Source organism: Botrytis cinerea, chromosome 4, assembly GCF_000143535.2.
Source record: "Botrytis cinerea B05.10 chromosome 4, complete sequence".
NCBI lineage: Eukaryota > Fungi > Ascomycota > Leotiomycetes > Helotiales > Sclerotiniaceae > Botrytis > Botrytis cinerea.
The window spans coordinates 1,723,347-1,746,103 of NC_037313.1; the positions used below are offsets into that span (position 1 = coordinate 1,723,347).

A 22,757-nucleotide genomic window follows, 5' to 3' on the forward strand; every position below is an offset into this window, starting at 1 on the left:
CCGTCTTTCACACTCTATCGCTCTAGTACTGTGTGTTCATTCTATATTACTACCAACATAACATAATAAAACCCCTACACAACGACCTATCTAGTGGACTACTTTCCGCAACCACATACATCATCCAACACAATGCGACCGAATTCCCCCTCTCTCAAAACCAACAGAAAAACCAAATCCAGCACACCCATCCATCCATCCATCCACCATCCAAGCCAACAAAACAAACAAACGCACACAGTCCAAACACAGAGGCGATATCAACAACTTATAATTTATACACCGAAGCGTATTAGCAGTCGGCTCTCATATAAACTAGTCTAGTCGACCACTAACGAGAGCTAATAACGGCGCTAGTCGTTATAATAGTCTAGCCCCTATACTACTAGCGTACTAATTCCTTCGAGATAATGTCTCTCCTGTACGTAATAAAAGTTTCCTTCTATGCGAAAAAAAGATACAGCGCTATCTTCGGTATTCTAATTCAATTTGTATTAGAGAAGAAATGCGAATGATTAATTATAGTATAGGGGTGCACTTCGTACCTGTATTCCATGAAGAATTAATCAGGATGAAAATCCCGAGCGCCTTTCATTATCCTCTCAGGTAGGTTCCAGCTACAGAGTCCACACATCCAACATTCTACATTCAACATTCAGTTTTCACCAATCGACAAATTAACAAGTTTCATGAAGTCAAAATGCAAGGTATTATTGCTAGCCGAATTCGCTCAAAGTAGGTACTTCCGCCAAATTTCAATGAATTCAACATTACACAGCAAGGTATCGAACGAAGAAAAAGGAAAATAGAAAGCAAGTTTAGGGTTAGGGTTAGCCCTAATCCTCGCCGCCTAAATCCTCAAAATTATCGCAAACCGAAATTCAGATCAAACTCAGTAGACCAATAAGCGAAAGAAATTGCAAGTAAATTGTCCCCAGATGATCCATATTCAAGCCCCTCTTCATCCGTCGTCCTAATTCATTGCAACGCGTCCATTCTGTTCCATCCCAAACCATTACCAGCAAGTTCAATATTCCGAATCAGCCGCGTTCTCCTCGGCTGGTCATGCGCCATTCTTCTTTCCTTTCCCCTTCTCCACCACCGGTACCGGTTCATTCAACCCTCCATCCCAACAAATCTTCATCGTAGTCGGGAAGGGGAATTCGGATCCCATCATCTTATCCATATAAACATAGAATCCTCCTTCTCTTGGAACCTTCTTCATTTCACCCTGAGGACCAGATGCTCTTCTCAAATTGTCAAGTCGGCCAATGCATTTAAGCATGGCTGTAAGAGCTACACGCGAAGCTTCACCGCCGAGACAAGCGTGGGAACCGACGCCATACACGAGGTAAGAATCAACTGGACGATCTAGACGAACTGTCTTTGGATCGGGATAGATTTTAGGGTCCTGGGCTAGTGAAACCTGAGGTTTTGTTAGTTTATATTTATGAGATCTACAAATGGAGACATACGAAACTGACGAAAACTGAATCGCCAGGCTTGCACTCGACTTTTCGAGATCCATCGTTGATGGTAATGTTTTGATGACATGTTCGGTAAGCACCGAATGTGCCGTACATTCCTGTATATTGTTAGCAAACGGTACAACAGATCAGACAGGTAGAGCTTACTAATTCCTTCCAACAGGTAATGTAAGAGAATATCATCTGCTTCTGCTGTGTTGAGCTTTGCAAGACGGTTAATCTCCGGAAGATGCTCTTTGCCATCACCAAGATAAAAGTCGAGGACTTGACCAAAAACTTGTGCTTGGTTTGCTACCATTGCTCCTGCTGTTGGCAAAATTTGTGACCAACTAAAAACATTAGTAAACATAGTGAGCGATTGGAGGATACACTAACACAGTCTCATGAACGCCCAAGCCAGCCTTCAACAAATGGCGCACCATGTGCACACCGTAATCTTTAAGTGCGTTGTTTTCTTCCATGAAAGTATCAACGATACCCGATACAAGACTAGTCTTTGAGATAAAGTTCACGTTTTGCTCAACTAGTTGACCAAGATCTTGTGTAACCGGAAGACCAGCAGCACGTAATGAAAACGTTTTGGCTGGGTCGACATCACCAAAAAATATAACGATGAAGATAACAGCCAACACCATGTACAATTCATGCTCGGTATATACACCTTTGGGATTCTCTTCGGTCTTGAGTGGTAGGTGGAAAACATTGGCGGCAAAGTGTACATGAGCTAGGTAATGTTAGACAAAAACAGAAAGACCCAGTTGACGAAATTCTCACCGGAATTATCAATATCGCGAATGACATCAACCTGGTTGGTCGTGCCACCGATATTGTAGGACCATCTCTTGAGGAGTCTTGGAACAATACTTTCGTAGTAGTTCTTGACACTCTCGTGCCATTTGTCTTGGTAAAGACATTCCTTCATTTGATTACGACGCTCTGCAAAGAAGTCGCCATCACCAGCCAACATGAAATTAGCACCTAAAGTTATATTAGTACTGGGCGTATAGCATTCGCAACGAGCTTATATACCTGGTTTTCCCATGAGGTAAGCAAGACCTCTGCGCCAATTATCAACGCCAAACACTTCTGCATTGGTAAGAACACTCTTGACTCCATCAAAGGTGACAATATTCTTTCGTTCTGGAACCTTGACTGGTTTGTCCCAGCTGTAATCATCTGCACGGCCGAGTTTCTCCATAATCTTTTTGTTTTCAGACGGTATCGTAAGAGGATAGTGGGCATATATGCTATTATACGAGAAATGATTTGGGAAAGCTCGGATGAACAATTTGTAGAAAACGCAACCTTGATTGACGTTTAAATCATACTTGACTTCGGTGACGCCCCAATTCGTAAGGTTTGCTGGATGATAGTCGGTGGTATAAAATCTGTCACCACGAACCAATGTAACTGCGTCAGAAAGAATGCTACGACTGATTGTATAGGTCGGTCCAATGCCAACACCTGGATCCATAGGCTTCTTGGCATCTTCACAAACCAATCCGGCGTAAAGTTCGACCAAATCAGGCTCATCGAACAGAACCTTCAATTTTTCATAGACGGCTGGATCTGAATTGATATCTGAAAACTTTTCATGTGGTATAAGGCCAAAGTGTTTGCGGAATTCATTTAGAGTTGCGCACTTCCATGCACGAGCTTGTTCCATCCCAAGGATTTCAACAGCACGCAGGACTGCAGGAACGTTATTTGCTCCTGATGACCCAGCCAAGTCTTCTATACTGGCGGTCAACTCGTTGACAAGATCATCATCATTGAGTTTTCCGTCAGTGCCTCTCTTCATACCAGCGAAATCTCGTTGTAGGGGATCTTCTGGTGTCATTGCTTCGAGTTTACCCAAACCAATGAGAAGCTCCTGCATGGTGACTTCCTTGTAGCTCTTTCCAAAGATTTTCATGTACAGATCTTCTGACCATTTCTCATCACGTTGACTGATACAGGAATGCCATCGATACACGCTATGTACACTTAGCTTTACATGTGGGAAGACAAGTTAATGAAAGGCTTACAGATTGAATTCGGCAGCACATTGGTTCCCGACTCCAGCTTCAGTTCCGGGCTTGCTGTTTCTTTCCATTTCGATTCGAGGATCAAGAGTCCTATTGGATTTTAGCTATATGATTTCTTCGTCTAAATTTAAACGACTCTTACCAGGTAGAATTGACTCGATTCAGACCGACGATTGTGCGGAGATAATCGAGCAGAATGATGTTAATGTAGAGACCGCAAGTAATAAGCCGTCCGGTTTGAAATAGATCATTATCATACTTCTTCCAGGCTGCTTGCTTTTTATCGTCTGGTAGATTGTCTTTGGGGGGTGTAAAGCGTCCATTCTCGTTTATTGTTGCCAATTGTTTCACTACATAGTTGTGAAAACGATTGAACATCTATTAAGCTTTAGTTGTAGGTCTCTGGTTCATATAAGCAACTTACAATAAGAATGCATCCAACTCCAGGAGGAAAACCTAACAATCTCTTCTCGGAGAAACAATCCGGTTTTAGTTCTCCATCTTTAAGTGTGCGCATGTTATTTTGTTCATCCTGGTTACTTCCATACAAAGGAGAAAGATCTAAATAAGAGGAGGTCATTGAAATATTGAAATCTTCGTGCGAGGTACGGAAGCAGTCATGAATGATAATGCTTGCAATATAGTAAAGCATACTAGATATATTGTTCGGGTGGGGCTTGAATCCACCATTTTCTCGACTCATGATTGTGTCGAATATAAGGCCTGGATCTGGTTTTGGGTTTGGTTGAACAATTTTTGGAGTAACACTTCGAGCGTATGCTGTGCCTGCTTTTCCAATGTCGGGAAATCTGATGTTATTGAATCTACGAATAATGATTAGTTGGAGATATAACCTGAATGATTCTGATGGTATACTCACGAGCCATCAGCTTGTCGGTAATTGTACTTATCACCAAGCATTGAAGCTGGTGGATGTTCCAAGGATCCCCATAGCTCATCAACGAGTACTTCCGTAAGCTTAACTCGAGTCTTGGAGGTTCCAGGAAGGTTTGCAACCAACTGTCCAATCTTAGTTCTTATGTGTCGAAATTCAAGGGACAGACTTACCTGAATAAGCTTCTCCATTAACATGGTCTTATCATCTGCTAGATTTGAGGATCCTAGTTCTTGCTTCATAGTCATCTGCAATGTTTCCAGATCCTTAATTCGCAATGCTTTGAGATCATCCAACAAGCCCGACTGCTCTTGTTTTGTATCGTATGAGCCATCTCCAGTTTCGGTGTTTAAAGGACGATTGGCCGTGCTAATGACTTTTCCGAGTGACTCGAGAGTTCCTACGATACCAGCGCGTTTTACACTGTGATCGGGACCTTCGAATACTTGAGGATTGGAGCTTGCATTACCACTAGTAGACTTTTTAGGCACACCTAAAGTCAAACGACGTGCTGGGCCGCCTGATGAGGTTGCTCCATTTTCAGCAGAGGCAGGTGAAGGTTTAGTATTTTCCTTGTCTTTATTTTTAAAGACACTCGACAGGCGTCTCATCATTGCGATTGGATTAATAAATTAGCCTCCACCGGAGCGTTAGCATTGTCTGAAGATACGACAAATGTAGACAACAATATAATAGGAAGCGAAAGTGCATCGTTTTATTTATGACTTACCTAGGAACAGTTGATCACCAGTTGTGTAGAAGAGGAGAGAGCGTGGTATAAGCTGAATCAAGGTGCTACAGAAATATCTGTGTTATTTGTACTCTCGAACGAGAGAAGAGAGACAAGCTATAGATAGCTTTTGTTGAAAGGAAAGGAAAAGGGAAAGTGATGTAAGAGGGAGGGAAAGAACGAGGCTGGAAGCTGAGCTACCTGGTAAGCAATTGAGGGGGGAAGGGAAGCTGTCCCCTCGATTTGATAGCTCCTGCCGTGTTGCAGAAAACGGAATTGATATCCCCTTCATTGTAACCCAGTCAAAGCCTGTGAATATCAAATTGAAGGGTTACATCAGAGTTGTTCAGAGGCTGAAAGATTAGTAATTCATTGGACAATGCGTTAACAGTTTTCAGATTGAGGTGAGACTTGAATGTATGCAAAGTGGCAGATTTGGACATGGCGTGCAACTTGATAGGAAATGCTTGCACTTGATGTATTATCAAGTTGCCACACGACATACTACTCGATATTATCCTAAAGATTTGATGGTACGGACATGATATTATTATTGAGTCTCTAAATCGGGATTCGGTGGTCAACAAAAAGCTTTATAAAAATATCCGATAGCTTGATTCGAATCTCAAAAATCGAATGATCTCTCAGGTTTGTATTTTGCTTGACTCATACATACACGGAAATCAATGACACAAGGTAGACGAACTTTAAATGTTTCAAAGCTGCTCCAATATTTGATTGGTTTATTGAGAGCACAACATTGTACCCGACCCCGCAAGTCGATATCTGGGGAAGTGAGAGGATTTCGCCAACGGCTGAGGACTCTCCAACAAATACACTATTTGCTTTACTTTGCAGGATGTGTGTGTTGGTGTGTTTTTGAAGCTGCTGAAAATGAAGCTCTACGGATATGAAGAAGTCCCACTTGAGTGCTTCGTGGGTAAAGAAGTATTGGCTACTGCACAGCTCGACCCCTCAATCTCCTCTTTTCAGGGGCTGTCGAAGCTCAAAACATCCGGATTTGCCTTCTCGCAGAACAGTGAGGAGAAGATGGCTTGCAGAGCAAGGATTGTGGAGGGCTGCAATGCAAGGTAAAGCTGCATCTGATAGATCTCATGATTTCCCAACCAATTGGACCACTCGGTGTAATATCCCACCCAATTGAAGTTGGAGGGCTACAGGAGGGGACACGGATTGGAATGGGTATTTATATTTGCAATGATAACAAGTGAGAACCAACAAAAAGGAGGAGAGAGAGGGAGAGAGATAACGAAATGAAACATGCTACGCCAGCTTTGAGTCTATCATATCATGTGATGAAGGATCTACACTCACCGCTTTCACATAGCTCGATTTTGATATTGGACCTACACTTTTTCTAGACCCTTTCTCGATCCTTTTGAGATAGAGATAGATATCTAAAGGGAGGTGCTAGACAGCTAGTCTATTGTTTTGCTTTGGTGAGGCTGATTAAAGTTCAATATGTCCTGAACAGAAGAGTGCAGAGTGCAGAGTACTGCCAAAGTATCGTTTTGAATAGGCCTAGATCGTACAGTTGGCAGGGTGCGTTGGATTTCCCTAATGCTGATCATCATCATGATCGGTGAATTTGTGGCGGATGTTCCGTGCCTGGCCCAATTGGCCTCAATAGTCAAAAGTCAAATAATTTTGAAGATCGACCGCCAACAAGCAAGTTCTCCTCGTTCGCCCCGTTCACGTACTTCCCCGAGCTCAGCGCTGTCTTCTTAAATCTGCAACAATCTTGATCAATCCCTTCGGATCATACATCTGCAATTCTTTCAAGATGGCAGTCACATTAAAGGTCACAAATCGCTGTAGGTTGCTCAATCTGGCCATGGAATATTCTGAAAGCTAATCTTCAAAGCTCCCAAAAACCCCATCAAACGTCTTCCTACCTCTATTGATATCGACGAAACGACTACGGTTCAAGATGTTAAAGACAGATTGGCTAAGCAAGCTGGCGGCTGGGATCCCAATAGATTTGGTATCTTCGATCCAGAACAGAAGAAGATCTTGAAAGATAGGAAAGCATTCATTTCTCAACACAAAGAAGTAATTATTGGAAAGGAGATCTTGATCAAGGACCTAGGTATATTCTTGCAACTCACCACTCGATTTAAACACACCAAACTTACATTATACTCTATTATAGGTCCTCAATTAGGCTGGCGTACCGTCTATATAATCGAATACCTCGGTCCTATCTTAATCCACCTTGGATTTCCCCTCCTCCGCCCTTACATTTACTCTCATCCTACCACTTCTATTGCCCCGCTCTCGAATTCTCAGCTGCTCTCTATGTCACTCATAGTTCTTCATTTCCTCAAACGCGAATATGAAACCGTTTTCGTTCACCGTTTCTCCCTGTCTACAATGCCAGCTAGAAACATCTTCAAAAACTGCGCTCACTACTGGCTTCTTAGCGGTCTCTACATCGCCTACTTCATATATGCCCCCTCATCCTACACTGCCCTCTCATCGCCGAAAATTGACTACTTGAACATTGCTGGAGTCGCTCTATACCTCTTTGGCGAGCTTTCCAATCTCAAAACCCATCTTACTCTCTCCAACCTTCGCTCGCCGGGAGGGACTGAACGTGGAATTCCCCAGGGTTACGGATTTTCCATGGTGACATGCCCTAATTACTTTTTCGAGACGCTCGCGTGGATTGGCATGATCTTGGTGACTAAGAGTTTGAGTACGGTCATTTTCGCTATCGTAGGGACAGCACAAATGCAGCAATGGGCCGTCAAAAAGGAAAAGCAATACCGTGTAGATTTCGGCGATAAGTACAAGAAGAAGAGAAATGTCCTTTTTCCTACTCCAGGAGCTTTCATCAAGGAACTTACTGGTTAATGGTCTTGAGATTTTGATGAGGAAATTTCCCAGGACGACAGGAATTTGATGGTATGAATGTATTTGCCAGGGATGAAAATCCTGGTGCTCATACGAATCGCCAGCATCGTTTTCAAGTAGGTTTTAGAATGGGCTAAAGATTAGCCCCAAAAGTACACTATAGAGCACATAATACTGTTTGCTTGCCAAGCGAATACCAATAATGTTATGAACCATCCTACGAAGTTTCTTCTTGATTTTCAATCTTATATATAGGTGACTTGTTCCCTCTAAATGGCTGTATTCACTTGACGCAACTAATTCGCAAAAATGCGGATTCCAAGACTCGATGCTCTTGGTATGCCTCAGTCTTTCGTCATGAGACAAGTGCTCAGCCCAACATCATAAACGTATCTTGGTGTCAGCGTTGCGTTGTTTTTTCGACCATTTCACTGATCTCCAAAATGAGCTTGCAACAAATCCATCTTGGAAGTCGGCTAGGATGAATTTAACTCAAACTTCCCTCCCCCTTCGACAAATTCTACATAAATCGATGGCAATTCTTAAGCATTTCCGTACAGTCCGCTTTTCAAATACCCCCTTGATGGCTCTCCTTCAAGCAGCATACAAATATCGAATAGGATCCTTGACCAGAGTCAAATGCTGTTCGTTTCAATCGTTTCTCTTTGTGTTTGAGGGGCTTTGACATTTCATGCGACCAATCATACCCCGCATTCGAGATCTGACCACAGCTCGTTTCACACACACTCCAGCTATCAAATAACCTTATTTTTTTAACCTTATATTATAATTCGAGCCTTCTAGTGTGTGTTTCTCTACTAGAAATTGTAAATAACAGTTGCCACCCCTCTTATGTCGAGGTACTAGGGTTTTGCAAGTGTGCTTCAAACATTCAACCCCGTTGCCGCAGTTAGTTGTCACACTCAATTCGTTGAGAATGTAAGTCTGTGCTGCTTCCTCTATGCTCAAGTCTACCACATATGTGATTTTCCGGCATCAAAGACTTGAAGCTCAAGACTTTTAGTCGGGAAGATGTGCTTGAAAGTGCACTTTTTCTCTGTGGAGCGTTTCCAATTCCGCTTTGCCCTCAAAAGAAACCTCCCTCTACTATCTCTTATATCTCTCTCCTTTCCGTCTCTTTTGTTGTTTCTTTGCTCGGTGATTTTGATAATTATCCAGTCTTCCTTCTTTCTATTTAATATTTGCAGAGCAGAATATAGTTGAGTAATAGTTGATTCTATTACCAATCTCTTTCAGAATAATGTATACATCATCACTCTTCTCGCTGGCACTCCTCGCCTCAAGCGTTACTGCATCGATCACTGATGCCCCGTCGACAAACAATACTGCCTCGGTCGCCGCTGCTAGTACCTCTGGGATGACGTTATCCCAAGCGATCATAGCTAACAACGAAACTCTATCTACTCTTTCCAGTAAGTTAAATAGTATTCCCCTAATATTACTATACTGACATTCGCAGTGCTTCTCGGACAACAGCCCGCACTCGTAAGCGCGCTCTCCTCCAACTCTTCATCGGGGATTACAGTCCTGGCACCAAATAACGCAGCGTTCACGAAATTCCTTGCGACGCCTGCAAATAAGGCCGCAGCTGGCCAAAGCGACGTCGTTGCTGCTGTTCTTCAATATCATGTTTTGAATGGTACATTTCCAGCCAGCATGTTCTCAAAGGACGCAAAGTTTATTCCAACGCTTCTCAAAAATGAGAGCTACACCCAAGTCACAGGTGGACAAGTAGTACAGGTTGCCCTGGTTGGTTCAAATGCTGTTGTTACCACTGGACTAAAAGAGAAAAGTACTACAACACAGACTGTAAGCATTTTCCCAATTCTTCTCATCCTTTGGACTTGTTGCAAAAACAGATCTAACATGAATTAGGATATTATGTTCAACGGAGGCGTGATGCACATCGTCGATACAGTTCTTACCATCCCCATTTCGCCATCCATGTCAGCGATCGACTCAAATCTGTTGTCCCTTGCAGGTGCCCTTACAACTACTTCCCTCGTAGCACCAGTCGACTCCCTCAAGGATGTCACTATCTTCGCTCCTTCTAATGAAGCTTTTGAAAGAATCGGGAACACAGCTGCCGCTCTACCTAAAAGTGACCTCAGTCAAATCCTCGAATACCACGTTCTCAACGGCACTGTATGTTTCTCTCTTTCTCTCGCAATTCCTTACTTCTTAACTAACCCATTCATAGGTTGGCTACTCTACTCTGCTCTCCAGCGGGCTAGCTAACGAATCTTTCCCGTCGCTCATGGGCCAATCCCTCACCGTCACCTCAGAAGACTCCAAAATTTTCGCCAACAGCGCCGAAGTCATCGGCGCTGACATCATTGTCTCTAACGGAGTCATGCACATTATTGACAACGTTCTCAACCCCTCTAACACATCTGCTGTTACAAACCCTACTGCCACTTCGCAACCTATTGCCTTCGAGGGCGCAACTAGTGCGGCAGTCGCACCATTCACCAGTGGTATTATGGCGACAACTACAGCCCCCAGTGCAGCTACGGGCACATCAGGAAGCGAGAAGAGGATTGGAGGAGAGAGTTTGGGAGGTGCGGTGGCTGCGGTTGTGGGTGCTGCTATCATGCTTTTGTAGTTGGAGTAGTGGTAAAATGCGATTATTTTCTTTTACAATTTTCTACAAGACAGAGTTTTATGAAATGATACCATAGTCTTTTATTTACAAGAAGCTTTCTTAATTCCCATGCCCATAATACAAACCAACCATATGTGCTATTGTAAACATTTGCATTGGGGGGGAGGTGGTTGATTAAAGGAGGTGAGAGGGAATGTATACATGATGTGATGACTTTGAAATAGATTTTTTAAAAGAGTGAGTAAACTTTTTTGCTTACAATTGCTATCATCAAATGAATGCATTAATATTAAAGTGAATATATTATTGGGTTGCATATAATAACATGAATTCCTTCACTTCTAGTGTCACAGCAACAATACCTACCAACAGCACAGACAACTTCATGATTACGTAACCATAGCCTGTTTCAACGCGAACGCGACAACGACAATTATTTGTCAATAATTCGATTATTTACTTAGCAACGATAAATCCCGCAGCTTCTCTGGGCGCATACTATCCAACTACAGTTACAATACTTCTCAGATGATTCGCACACCATGGCCGAACTCGAAATTGGCCAAACGGTGGAGCTTGGAAATGGTGCTATAGCAACTATTCTATGGATAGGGACGGATCCAATATTTGCTTCAGGGGACTGGGTCGGAGTTGAATTAGAAGATGGAGGAGGCAAAAATGATGGCAGTGTCCTGGGAAGGCGATATTTTCAGTGTGAGATGGGCAAAGGAATGTTCGTTCGGCCATCTACTATTGCTATTATCGATCGACCTGCACCACCTCCAAAAGCGCCTGCGCCTGCAAAGAAACCTGGTCGACCAAGTAGCGTTGTTGCCCCGGCGGCACGAAGAACAAACTCTGTGCCAGATAATGGCGTAAAAAGGAAAAGCATGAATGCTCCAAGTCCCAGCCCCATGGGAAGACAGCCATCTGGCCCTTCAGGCCTTCGTGTATGCATACGTTCCATATTGAAGACGTCCATATTCTAATCCTATGTTTAGTCTCCCACAAAATCCCCTACAAAACAACTATACTCCGCAGGTACTTCAGTTACCTCGACCCCCAAAACTGGAACACCTGCGAATTCTCGTGCACCTTCTGCCGGCGTTACAAGACCTCGGCCATCATCTGTAAGTCGAACATCAATGGGCCCGCCACCTCCACCTGGAGGACGAGGAAAGCCATTAGCTGGAGGTAGTGGTTTGGCAAACAGGGTCGGGGCACCTGCAACAAGGACAGCTGCTTCTCGTCCCACCTCTTTGGCCCCTAAACGCACACTTCGACCTGCTCCGGACCGCGCACCATCAGGATCTAGTCAAGTCAGTACCGGGCATCTTAGCGACGGAACTCATGAAATGGTTGATGAAGAAGGACTGCTATCACCCTCACTGAGGAGTGATACGGATCAGTTGTCTCCGCAAGCTTCAAGTCCAATATTTACTAGGACTGGGCGAGAAGCTTCGCCAGCAGGATCACCAGCTGGACAACGTATTGCGACGAGTACAGCGGCTAGCAGAGAGATTGAGGATCTGAAAACAAAGTTAAGGGTGATGGAGAAGAAGCGAATGGAGGATAGGGAGAAGCTGAAAGGTTTGGAAAATGTCCAAGCAGAAAAGGAGAAATTCGAGGGGATTATTCAGAAGTTACAGACGAAATATCAACCCCAGCAACAAGAATTAACGGACTTGAGAAAACAATTGAAAGAGTTTGCTGCTAGATTCGAGGAAGTGGAAGGTATGCAAGCCGAACATGAATCGATACTTGAGATGGCAACACTGGATAGGGAAATGGCAGAAGAAACAGCCGAAGTGCTCAGAACTGAATTGGATGCCTTGAAGCAAAAGACTGAAGAGTTGGAGTTAGAGGTCGAGGTGTTGAGAGAGGAGAATACAGAATTGGGAGGAGAAATGAGCGCAGAAGAGAAGACTAGTCAAAGCTATCTGCAACTGGAGAGAAAGAATGAAAGATTAACGGAAGCCCTTCTGAGGCTCCGGGATCTGACACAACAAGCTGAGGCCGAGCTTAAAGACGAAATCAAGAGTCTACAAGAAGATGTTCGAGATCTCGGTAGCGTTAAAGAAAATTATGATGCGGTGAAGGGAAAACTTGCTCAGTCAGAAGCAATCATTGAAGATCTCCGCCAACAACTTGACAACGCTCTAGGTGCCGAAGATATGATTGAGGAACTCACTGATCGAAATATGAGTATGAGTGAGCAAATCGAGGAACTAAAAGTTACAATTGAGGACCTCGAAAGCTTGAAAGAACTTAACGATGAACTCGAGATTAATCACGTTGAAACCGAGAAAGAGATGCAGGAAGAAATCGACTTCAAGGAAAGCATTATTAATGAGCAAGCAAGGCGAGCAGCGCAACAAGATGAGACATTGGATGATATGGAATATACTTTGTCAAGATTCCGTGAGCTAGTTACTAGTCTACAAAGCGACTTGGAAGACATAAGAGCATCACATGCCGTCACAGAAACAGAATCGGAACAATTGAACAGCCGAACACGTGCAATGCAAGACTTGAATATGAAGCTACAAGTTTCTGCTGCCAAAACACAAGTCAAAACAATCGACTTAGAATTACGTCGCTTAGACGCCCAAGAAGCATCGGAACATCTGTCGATCGTTCAACTATTTTTACCAGATCAGTTCAATACAGAAAGAGATTCAGTTCTGGCATTGTTAAGGTTTCGACGTGTAGCTTTCAAAGCAAATCTTTTACACGGATTTGTTAAAGAGAGGGTAAACGGACAGCCACCTATTGGCCATGAGGACGACATCTTTGCTGGATGTGATGTTCTTGATAAACTCGTATGGGTTGGTGCCATGTGTAACCGATTTTTCAATGCCATCAGTCACTGCTCAATAGAGGAATTTGGCAAATATGAAGGCGCATTATATGAACTTGAACCTGTTGAGAGAGCTCTTAATGGATGGATAGATGGTTTGAGAAGAGACGAATTGAAGGAAAAGCAATGTGCTAGCGAATTGCAACGCACTATTGCTCTTATGTCTCATCTTGCAGAGGTTCATCTTGGGGATAGTCTTGCTAATTATGCTGATGAGGTTTACATGCGTACTCTTGTCATGCAGAGCCAGCTGGAAAATGCTGCTGCTGCAATTTCATCTGCGAGAACAATGGTCCAAACCATCATACCCAGTCAAGAGGAAGATGATGAGCTCTTCGAACATTTCTCCAAGAAGACTGAGGCAGTTATTACCCAGACACGCAGTGCAAAGGTCATTGTTGGAAAAGCAGTCAGGGAGATTGAAGATATGAAAGCTCGATCATTATCACTTATGCCTGACACCATTGAATCATTTGAGCAATGCGAATTGGCAACTCAACAACTCGCAGACTACACACGCCATGTAGGAAACGACCTGTTCACGGTATTACACGAAGAAGGTAGAGCCGAGCCATACACATATGTAGAAGTTCAAAGTACTATCTACCAGACCACTTCAAACATACTTTCAACTGATGAATCCGACTTATTTTCTACCTACTCGAATAAGCTCAGGCTTCTCAATAATCAACTAATCAATCTCTCAACTTTGACATCCGATCTCGACAAAACCCTAGAATTCGAGCTTGCAACAGCTCCTTGGATTCTCCGATCTCAAGAACTGAAATCTTCCAAGACCGTAACCGTTGACACCCAAGAAGAACTCCGTCGTCTCAAAGAAGACAATCATGAACGTCTCCGTCTTATTGCTTTACGTGATCAAACTCTCGAGGAATCATCGGTTAAAATTGAACTTCTAGAAAGTCGCATGAGAGATGCGACCAAGAAGAACGAACGTATTAATGAACTTGAGCGCAAAATCGAAGTTGCCAAGAATCGTGAAGCAGAACTTGCTGAAGCAATCGAACTTCAAAACAAAGAATTGTCAACTATGGAAGCCGATCGCGAGAAGTGGAAGAAGATTGCGGATGAGAGTAAAGCATTGGGTGAAGTCGTATCAGGCTCTAAAGCAGGCCAAGAACGTGCCGTTGCTACTGCCAGAGAGATGGATGCGCTCAAGACTGAAATTGCTAGTCTTCAAGCTGCAGTTCGTTATCTCAGAGAAGATAACCGACGGGTTAAACTTTCGGAACGCGAAAACATGTCTTGGTTGGATGAACCGTTGATTAAATCTAAATCTGTTGAGGAACAGAGAAAAGCATTGGTAATAGCAGAAGGTCAAGATGTGTTAAGCGAACTCTTGACGTTGGCTACAGGAGAAAACTCGAGAATTTATGATTTGGGTGCCATAAAAGCGGATAGGGGCAAGTGGAGGCCGGCAAAGAGTACACCAGGATACTGGGTTGCGAGACAGAGGGAAGAATACGAGGATTGGAGGACTTGGAAGGAAGAGGTTGTTAAGAAAGGAAGAGTTTTGGGGGAGAGGGAGGGGAATGTAGGAAGAGGTGTGGGGACCGGGAGGAAGGGGTTGAAGAAGGATGGTGAGAGAAATGTTGCTGCGAAGGTAGATTTGAGGTGGAAGGATCTAGAAGGGAAGGGAGCAGGAAGGGGGAGAGAAGTAGAGATTGTGGGAGCTGGGGATTGGGAAGGGGTTAGGAGGGAATGGGGCTTTGTTTGAATGACTGTTTAGATTTATGAGAGGAGAGATAGAGAAAGAAAGAAGAGGATGATTATACCCTATGCTTTTGTTATCTATACAGCTAGAAATATCTGGTACATTCTATCAATTATTGAGTAGAGTATTATGTATGGTATTTACCCAATGAAGATCAAATTAATTTCATCACAGTTTCTACCTGGCCCCCAGAAAACATCTTTGGGTTTACTATAGCTGGAGCTGAGCTTTCTCAAGTTAGATACATAGAGGATAGAATATATCACTCCTAGCCTTATTGAGAAACACGAAGTTCCACAACATGAACATTACAGAATGAAAGAAATATAAGTATTGAACTTTCGCATTATTGACTTATCTATTCATCATGTAACTATCTATGTATATATTATCTGATATAATTATACAATCTCTACCCCCTTTTTTTATATCTTCTTTCTCGCTTTCTCTTTACATTCCCTTTGGGTATTAGTAGAGAAAATCATCAAGAAGATATATGGATGTGGATTTGTGGATTCTTTTGGTTCTTGTTGATGAATGGATGGATAGATGGATGGATGGATTTGTTAAATTCTTATTTAGGGGGAAAGGGGGAGGGGGGAGGGGAATGAGATTTTTGTTTGGTTTGGGTTTGTTGGTGTTGATTGGTGTTGATGTTGATATTAATATTGATTTGTTTATAAGCATTTGTGTAACTTATAGTTATACTTTTGAGTATATATTCAAAGCTCGTTTAAATATATAACTGAGAAGAATTACACAGATACAAATATCAACATAAGAGAAAACAGAACAGAAGAGAAGAATTAAAAAATAGTAAAAATAGTAGAATAGGAAGAAAATCATAATAGCAGATAAATAAAAACAATTTAGTAGGTTGTAGATGGCAGATAGTAGATGGTAATAGGAAAAGAAGAGGAGGAGAAGAGAAGAGAGGAATTCGAAGAGAATACGAAAGTACGTATACTAGATCAAATCTAATCAAAGATCTATAATCAAGTGAAGTTCAAATCAAAACCTTCTAATCAAGTCAACTCAAGTCAAAACAAGCTTGTAAAATGACTAGTTATATATATATGCATGTAGAATAATCGATTGTACCATGTATAATAAAACTCGAAGTTCAAATTCTCGATAAATCGTTATATTATATTATCTTTCTTCTATATCTTCTTTATACATCTACTATTCCCTTCACTTTCCTTCCCTTCTCTCTCTTTCCTTCTCTCTCTTCCCTTCCAATATCCACAACCTCTTCACCCCCCCTTCATAACCTCTTTACCCCCATTCCAAATCTCCAATTCTCCATACCCAATGATCACTCACATCCTCACATCCTCACATCCTCTTCAACCCCTTCATCCCATCCCATCCCATCCCATCCTCCTATCCTCCTATCCTCCTATCCCATCTCCAAATCCCCAAACCCCCAAGTCCTCAAATCCGCAAATCTTCCAAAGATAAATCCCCCAATCACACACCCAATTCCCAGCCCCCCATTTCCCAGCACCTCAAAATCTCGAAACCTCAAAACTTCACAAAAAATCAGAATCAAAATCAAAATCAAAATCAAAATCAAAATCAAAATCAAAATCAAAATCAAAATCAAAATCAAAATCAAAATCAAAATCAAAATCAAAATCAAAATCAAAATCAAAATCAAGAGTTTATATCCACACACTCATCCCTCATCCCCCATCTCATCCCCCAACTCACCAATTCACTCAGCCTATGGACCATCATCACAAGTCCCAGCCAAAAATTAAACCAGGCGAGAACTCACGCTCTCGCTTGCTCGCCCGCCCAGACATTTCAGTCTAGTCCAGTCTGTTGTAGCCCAGTCTAGTCGAGTCAAAAAGCCCTTCATTTCGTATACTTCATTTTACTTCACCTCACCTCACTCCACTCCACTTCAATCCTACAAAAATCAAATCAAATCAAAGTCCAAACCCCAAACCCCAAACTCCAAAAAGAACAAAAACACAAAAAAATGGAGGGATATTATCAACTATTGATCATTTATTCTTAATTTTTATTTCTTCCCCTCCCCCCACCCTCTTTCACCCCCTCCCTTCCTCTCTCCACTCCCCCTACCCGTCCATAATTTCTTAATTTCTTTCCTACCAACATCACAACTCGCTAAAACGACTAAAAAAAAGAGAGAGAAACAAGACAAGCAAGCACCCAAAGTATTTCTCCGGTACTTTTACAACCCACGCCAATTCCTATACCATTTGCGTACCAATGCAGCAGTACCTGTATAATCTGATTGATTCCCAATCATCCCCTCCACCTAGCAAGAAATCCAGCAAGCTTCCAAACGAGAGCATTGTTCCTTCGTTCCCCAATATAGGCATTTACGCCTCTCTCCCCTACCCCCCAAAAACTTCAAAGGCATCGGTATCAATTGAGAAGAACTGTACAAGTCGTATTTAATAATTTAGGATATCTCAAAGTAACGATATTAATCACCCAAAGCTTTTCTCAAATCCGTCCATTTACGAGTTAGAGCTTCATGGGCCGCATTCATCTATCTCCTTATTAGTACTTTATTATTTATCAATTATCACAAAGGGGAATAACATACCTCAGCATATTTCATTTTTGTTTCCACCAAGTTTTGTTCCATTTCATTCATTTCATCCTCCAATTTTTGATTTTCTTCATGAACTTCTTGATTTCTCTTCATCAATCTATCCATCTCACTCTGTAATTTCGCTTCAATTTCTTCCGGTAGCTTATCAATTACTTTTTTCAGTTCTTTAACTTGTTCTTTAAGAACTTCTGTTTCTTCATGAATCTCTTGATTTTCGACCTTAGTCCGAACAAGTTCAGTTGCCAAAGCTGCGTGCTCCGTATCGTGAGATTCGACTCTTTCTTCCAGACGTCGAACTTTGTGTGTAAGGGCGACATTTGTTGATTTCAAGTGTTCTAATTCTGCTTCACGATCCTTTTCTATCTTGGTCTTTTCCTCCCATTCTAATGCGTAAGTTTCCAGCATTTTGGGTGTAATTTTGACGGCACAAGCATCTTGAATCATATGATCTGCTCGATAAACTTCCTTATCGATAGTCGCTCCTGAATTTCCAAAGAAACCAGATTCTAGAATTGATCCTGCTGAAGGTGAAGCATCAATGTAAACATCGAAAAGTCGATCTTTCAGGAACGTAGTCAATGCAGCCATATCATGGAGGGTGAGTAGATGAGCTGCATTCTTTTGCATGAGTACAATTCCAAATTTGAGAATAGCCTCGAGACCCTCGCTTAAAATGAGATCGTAAATTCGAAGCACAAGCTGTAATGGAAATCGATAGGCGAAAAGAGTTAGGAACCATTGCGTAGCATATAAGTGAGGTGTGACCTGACGTCGATGGAGATGACAATACAATGCTGGTTCAAAATCTTCTAATAATCTCTCAAACTGATAAAGATGTTTATGTAGACCTGGCATATCCTGAATAAAAAGATCTCGAAGGTGATACTGATTCATAAGTCGTACTAATAGACAGAATGCTTCTTCTTCGGGCATCTGTCAAACGTTAGAGAATATTTGGAAACGAGGGGGTTTGAATCTTACGTTGAAAAGCAAAGGCATAACTAAGAAATTCATGCCTTGTGCATAACCAACACCTTCATCATAAAGAGCATATGCTTTGCATAAACCGAATAATCCATCTTGTAGTCCAGCACTTGCAGCGAATTTTGAATAACTTGTTCGAGCACCCAAGTCCCGCTTTATGGCTCTCTCGAGTTTTGTCAATGCCGCCGCATCCTCCTTAGCTTTCTTTTTCTTTTCAGCCAAAGACTGGGCTACATCCTTTTCACTAGGGGGAGAAGGAGATCTCATTCCATTGGTGATTGTCGTAGCGGGTGTAGATTTCTCTGAATGTATTGATGATGCTGATGAAACCACAATCTCCTTGATTGATCCATTGCTTTGTGTCCCACTAGATGTACTCATCCTGTCCTTGTCCTTGTCTGTGCCCCGATTGACCAAATTCCGATAGACAACCTCGAGCTCTTCATTCTTACTCTCCGCCAATACTTGCCATACCACGCCTCTGATAGCATGTGGTATACCAGTTGCAATAGCGTGATTCAGCTCTTCTGCACTTGTTCTTGCTACCGCAGCTGGTCCTTCCCAGACGACATTTTGCCACAAATCCCAATCGACTGGTGCTTCTGATTCACCCAATGCAGAAGGGCCTGCAGAAACTCCAGATGCCGTACCGGGGGCTAATGCAGGGTTGACACTAATTGGGTTGGGACTCGTAGGCGGACCAGGAGATACGGGAGAAGGGTCTTTGTCATCATTTGAGGCGGTAAATCCCAAACCAAGACTTGTACTCTGCCTAATGAGACCCCCAAATGCTGTGTTGCCTGCTTCATCCTTTTCTTCAGGCAATTCTGTTATTCCAGCCTCTTCTCGCATTCTCACGAGCTTAAACCTGTCCCGTAAACTATTCCTCCCAGGTCGTCTAACTCCATTCGCGGCATCTGTATCATTACCCTCCTCCAATTTGTTTACCATCATTTCAGGATTGCTGCTAATGGTCGCTATCGAAGAAGCGGTATGTCTACGCTCGGTTGCGTGAGATGAAGGTAATGGCGGTGACTTGACGTTCTCTTTTGGAGCCGAGGTATTTCTCGACAGCCATGAGAATGGGCTGGTTAATTTTCTGGTGACAGGTGCTGGCGCAGCGAGGTTTGCAGGAGCGGGAGGAGCGGGAGGAGGAGGAGGGGGCGGTGAGAATGGCACATCTGGAAGGGCTCCAGAAAGGCCCTGCATTGGAATTATTGTATTGGGCTTTGGAGGTAATTCGGGTGGTTGATCTTCTGGTGCTACTAAAATCTTGTGTATCAGTATTGCTCTTCCTCGTTATTTAAATATTCGGCGGGCCTAACTACCTTTCGAAACGGGAGGAGGTGGTGGAGGTGATCCAAAATCATCACCGTCTTCGAGATTCACATTATGTAGGGATGTAGTGGACATGCGATGAGATGTTAAAAGGGGAGATTTAGGTAGTGGATTATCGGATTCTATTTGTTCGTCATTCGTTTCGCCATTCGTTTCTGGAAGTGGTACTGTTGGGACCGATGGGATATCGGTACTGAGGTCTTGTGTATTGCTCTTAATGGATGATGATCTTCGTTTCGTTAAAGATCTTGTCCTTTCAACTGGGGAGGTAAGAGTGTCTGCAATGTCTTCAACATCATTGGCATCCTCGAAGGTGTCCTGCAAGAAAAATTCGAGTTAGTAAAATGGTTGGTTACATTCTCAAGTAGGTAGAGCTGTTGTGCAACACTGGAGGAGGACAAGCCAAATAGGGGATTGAAAGTAAATAAAGAATATAAACGAACACTCTCATGATCAGAACTCTGATCAACTGTATCCTCTCTCTCTTCTCTCTCTTCTCTCTCCTCTCTCTCCTCTCTCTCTTCCTCGTCTTTTTTGTCTTTCTCCTTCTCCTCTTTCTCCTCTTTCTCCTCTATCTCGTCTTTCTCGTCTTTTTTGTCTTTCTCCTCTATCTCGTCTTTTCCCTTTTTCTCCTCTCTCTCTTCCATTATGGAATCTTCTTCAGAATCGGAAAGATGTTTTTGATGTTCGTGCTCCGACATCTTTGCATTAATATAAGAGAAGAATGTATATCGAGGAAGGAGGCTTCTCGAGATGTAAGGTGGGTAGTAATGACTGGACTGGTTGAGGTAGTTTTAATAGGAAGGTACTTTATTCAGTGCCATCAAAGATGACAAGAAGGTATATTAAGTCAGTAGGTAGGTAGGTGAAGTGGAAGGTAGTGAGTATGTATGTTGCATCCAAATGCGGCCGCTTGGTATTTTGTGGGAGATGAACTGGATATGTGTAAGAGCAATCAATCAATCAATGCAGGAAGAGGCTCGTGTACAATATCGAAGAGGGACCGGTGGGTTTGCTGTACCCAGTATGAATTGTGGAGTTCTTTTTTGTGTAATTTCAAGGGGTCCAAAAGAAACAGATGTAAAAAGTAATTTTGACTTGAATCACATAAGTCATGTCTATCTTAATGATTCATACGACTCTCCATGGCCAAAGTTAAGGAGTGGGTGGTGGTTGTGTGAGAATCCTCTGTTCCTTTCGTTTGATATGATATGTTCATGTAAAGTACCAAAGTACGTACCAGAGTCGATCGCCTCGGAGAATTATTTTCCTTTGTCGCTAAGTGGGAGGGAAGGGGGGAAAGAGAGTTTAAAGAGACTCAAATGCAAATGCAAATGGAGGGGAGAGGGGATGAAGGGAAGGACGTTCTCGACATCGTCGACATTGTCGACATTCTCGATACTCTCTTGAGGACACAGGAATGTAGGACTGATCAGAGTTATGTGAATACCTCGGTGGTAGATGTGGTGGAGTCAAGAACTTGATATCAAGGCGAGATACCTACCTCCCTCCCTCCTCGCCCATGGATATGATACGATACGAATTCCAGAAGATGGCAGGATTCAAAGACACATACACACACACATCTCACATCTTCTTTCTCACGCCTCGCTCTCACAGACACCGAATTTCGCAGTCTCTCAGAACTCCCTTCGTACATAACATACCACATCTGTGAATATTCCCACAGGGGGACCCCCTCTACTTTACCTCATTGGTGCACAACTCAACATTTCTCCCAAGATCTGGTGGATATAACGACCAGTGAACCATGTCACTTTAGCCACATAACGACATCTTCAGGGGCAATCTAGCTCAATCCGTATCTAGTTTGAAAAGGACTGTGTAGACTGGCTGGGAGGAGCAAAGCATCAAAGCCTCAAAGAGGATAATGGATTGATTTGATAGGTTCGTCCGTTCCATCTTTTCTAAAGGGGAAGTTCCTTAATCGATGATTTAGCTTTGGATCTTTTCGATCGGAATTATGAAACTCCAACCTTTTTTCTCTTTTTGGTTGGAAGGTTCTATAGTTCTACGATATAAGGTTAGTGGTGGCATGAACACATTTTTATATGTTTCAAAGTATTTTTGTGCAAAACCTTCCATGGAGCTCTAGGGCGGCTAAACACAAGCATTTGATAGCATCCAATTGAAATCGTCGAGAACTTCACTTTGCTGCGGTATGGATAATGACCTGATCCGTTAGCCAGCGAGGTATCCCTTCATCCAACCTCTCTGATTAATTTATATTGTTCCGATTTGTCGAGTGGAGCGGGATTATGCATACAGATTGGTCGACCGCTCATTCATACGGTTATCACCCATCGAGCAGAGCGAGCAAAGCCCCCACGGCAGTGGCTCCCAGAGGGCCAGCGGAGCGTCATTGCTAGCTGCTATTCCATTAAAACGGATAATGATATGGAGGCAGGAATGAAACAGTTGTATTGAGAATATCTGGAACATATTACAAACCACCTGACCTACCGCAAACGTCTGCATCATACTTATATAAGTAGGCCGTTAGTAATGATTGCATGGCGCTCCGCTGGCTCTCCGCGGGCCACTGGCGTGGAGGCAGACTATTTGAGTTGTATCATCATGA

The 22,757-nt window shown here is 42.8% G+C and overlaps 5 protein-coding genes across 5 annotated transcripts; 3 read left to right on the forward strand and 2 right to left on the reverse strand.

The window, feature by feature from the left end:
* Positions 1-690: 690 nt before the first annotated feature.
* On the reverse strand, positions 691-5,404 carry BcppoA90. The gene is made up of 12 exons (XM_024692638.1): positions 5,140-5,404; positions 4,583-5,046; positions 4,395-4,534; positions 3,939-4,338; positions 3,657-3,892; positions 3,515-3,604; positions 2,517-3,463; positions 2,262-2,465; positions 1,863-2,211; positions 1,635-1,816; positions 1,476-1,585; positions 691-1,426 (listed from the first exon to the last, which is right to left on the reverse strand). Exons 2-12 carry the CDS (start codon positions 5,021-5,023, stop codon positions 1,064-1,066), a joined length of 3,462 nt encoding a protein of 1,153 aa, XP_024548417.1. The 5' UTR covers positions 5,024-5,046; positions 5,140-5,404; the 3' UTR covers positions 691-1,063.
* A 1,158-nt stretch (positions 5,405-6,562) lies between these two features.
* On the forward strand, positions 6,563-8,231 carry Bctsc13. Its single transcript, XM_001557595.2, has 3 exons — positions 6,563-6,974; positions 7,025-7,249; positions 7,313-8,231. The coding sequence occupies exons 1-3, from the start codon at positions 6,944-6,946 to the stop codon at positions 8,014-8,016; spliced, it is 960 nt and encodes a 319-aa protein (XP_001557645.2). The 5' UTR covers positions 6,563-6,943; the 3' UTR covers positions 8,017-8,231.
* Positions 8,232-9,017: 786 nt separating this feature from the next.
* On the forward strand, positions 9,018-10,791 carry BCIN_04g05020 (hypothetical protein). Its single transcript, XM_024692639.1, has 4 exons — positions 9,018-9,449; positions 9,497-9,846; positions 9,913-10,182; positions 10,238-10,791. Exons 1-4 carry the CDS (start codon positions 9,278-9,280, stop codon positions 10,640-10,642), a joined length of 1,197 nt encoding a protein of 398 aa, XP_024548418.1. The 5' UTR covers positions 9,018-9,277; the 3' UTR covers positions 10,643-10,791.
* Positions 10,792-11,092: 301 nt separating this feature from the next.
* Bcnip100 lies at positions 11,093-15,428 on the forward strand. The gene is made up of 2 exons (XM_024692640.1): positions 11,093-11,592; positions 11,644-15,428. The coding sequence occupies exons 1-2, from the start codon at positions 11,185-11,187 to the stop codon at positions 15,238-15,240; spliced, it is 4,005 nt and encodes a 1,334-aa protein (XP_024548419.1). The 5' UTR covers positions 11,093-11,184; the 3' UTR covers positions 15,241-15,428.
* A 1,821-nt stretch (positions 15,429-17,249) lies between these two features.
* Positions 17,250-21,149, reverse strand: BCIN_04g05040 (hypothetical protein). Its single transcript, XM_024692641.1, has 5 exons — positions 20,599-21,149; positions 20,146-20,473; positions 18,815-20,082; positions 17,825-18,766; positions 17,250-17,767 (listed from the first exon to the last, which is right to left on the reverse strand). Exons 1-5 carry the CDS (start codon positions 20,854-20,856, stop codon positions 17,702-17,704), a joined length of 2,862 nt encoding a protein of 953 aa, XP_024548420.1. The 5' UTR covers positions 20,857-21,149; the 3' UTR covers positions 17,250-17,701.
* Positions 21,150-22,757: the final 1,608 nt, after the last annotated feature.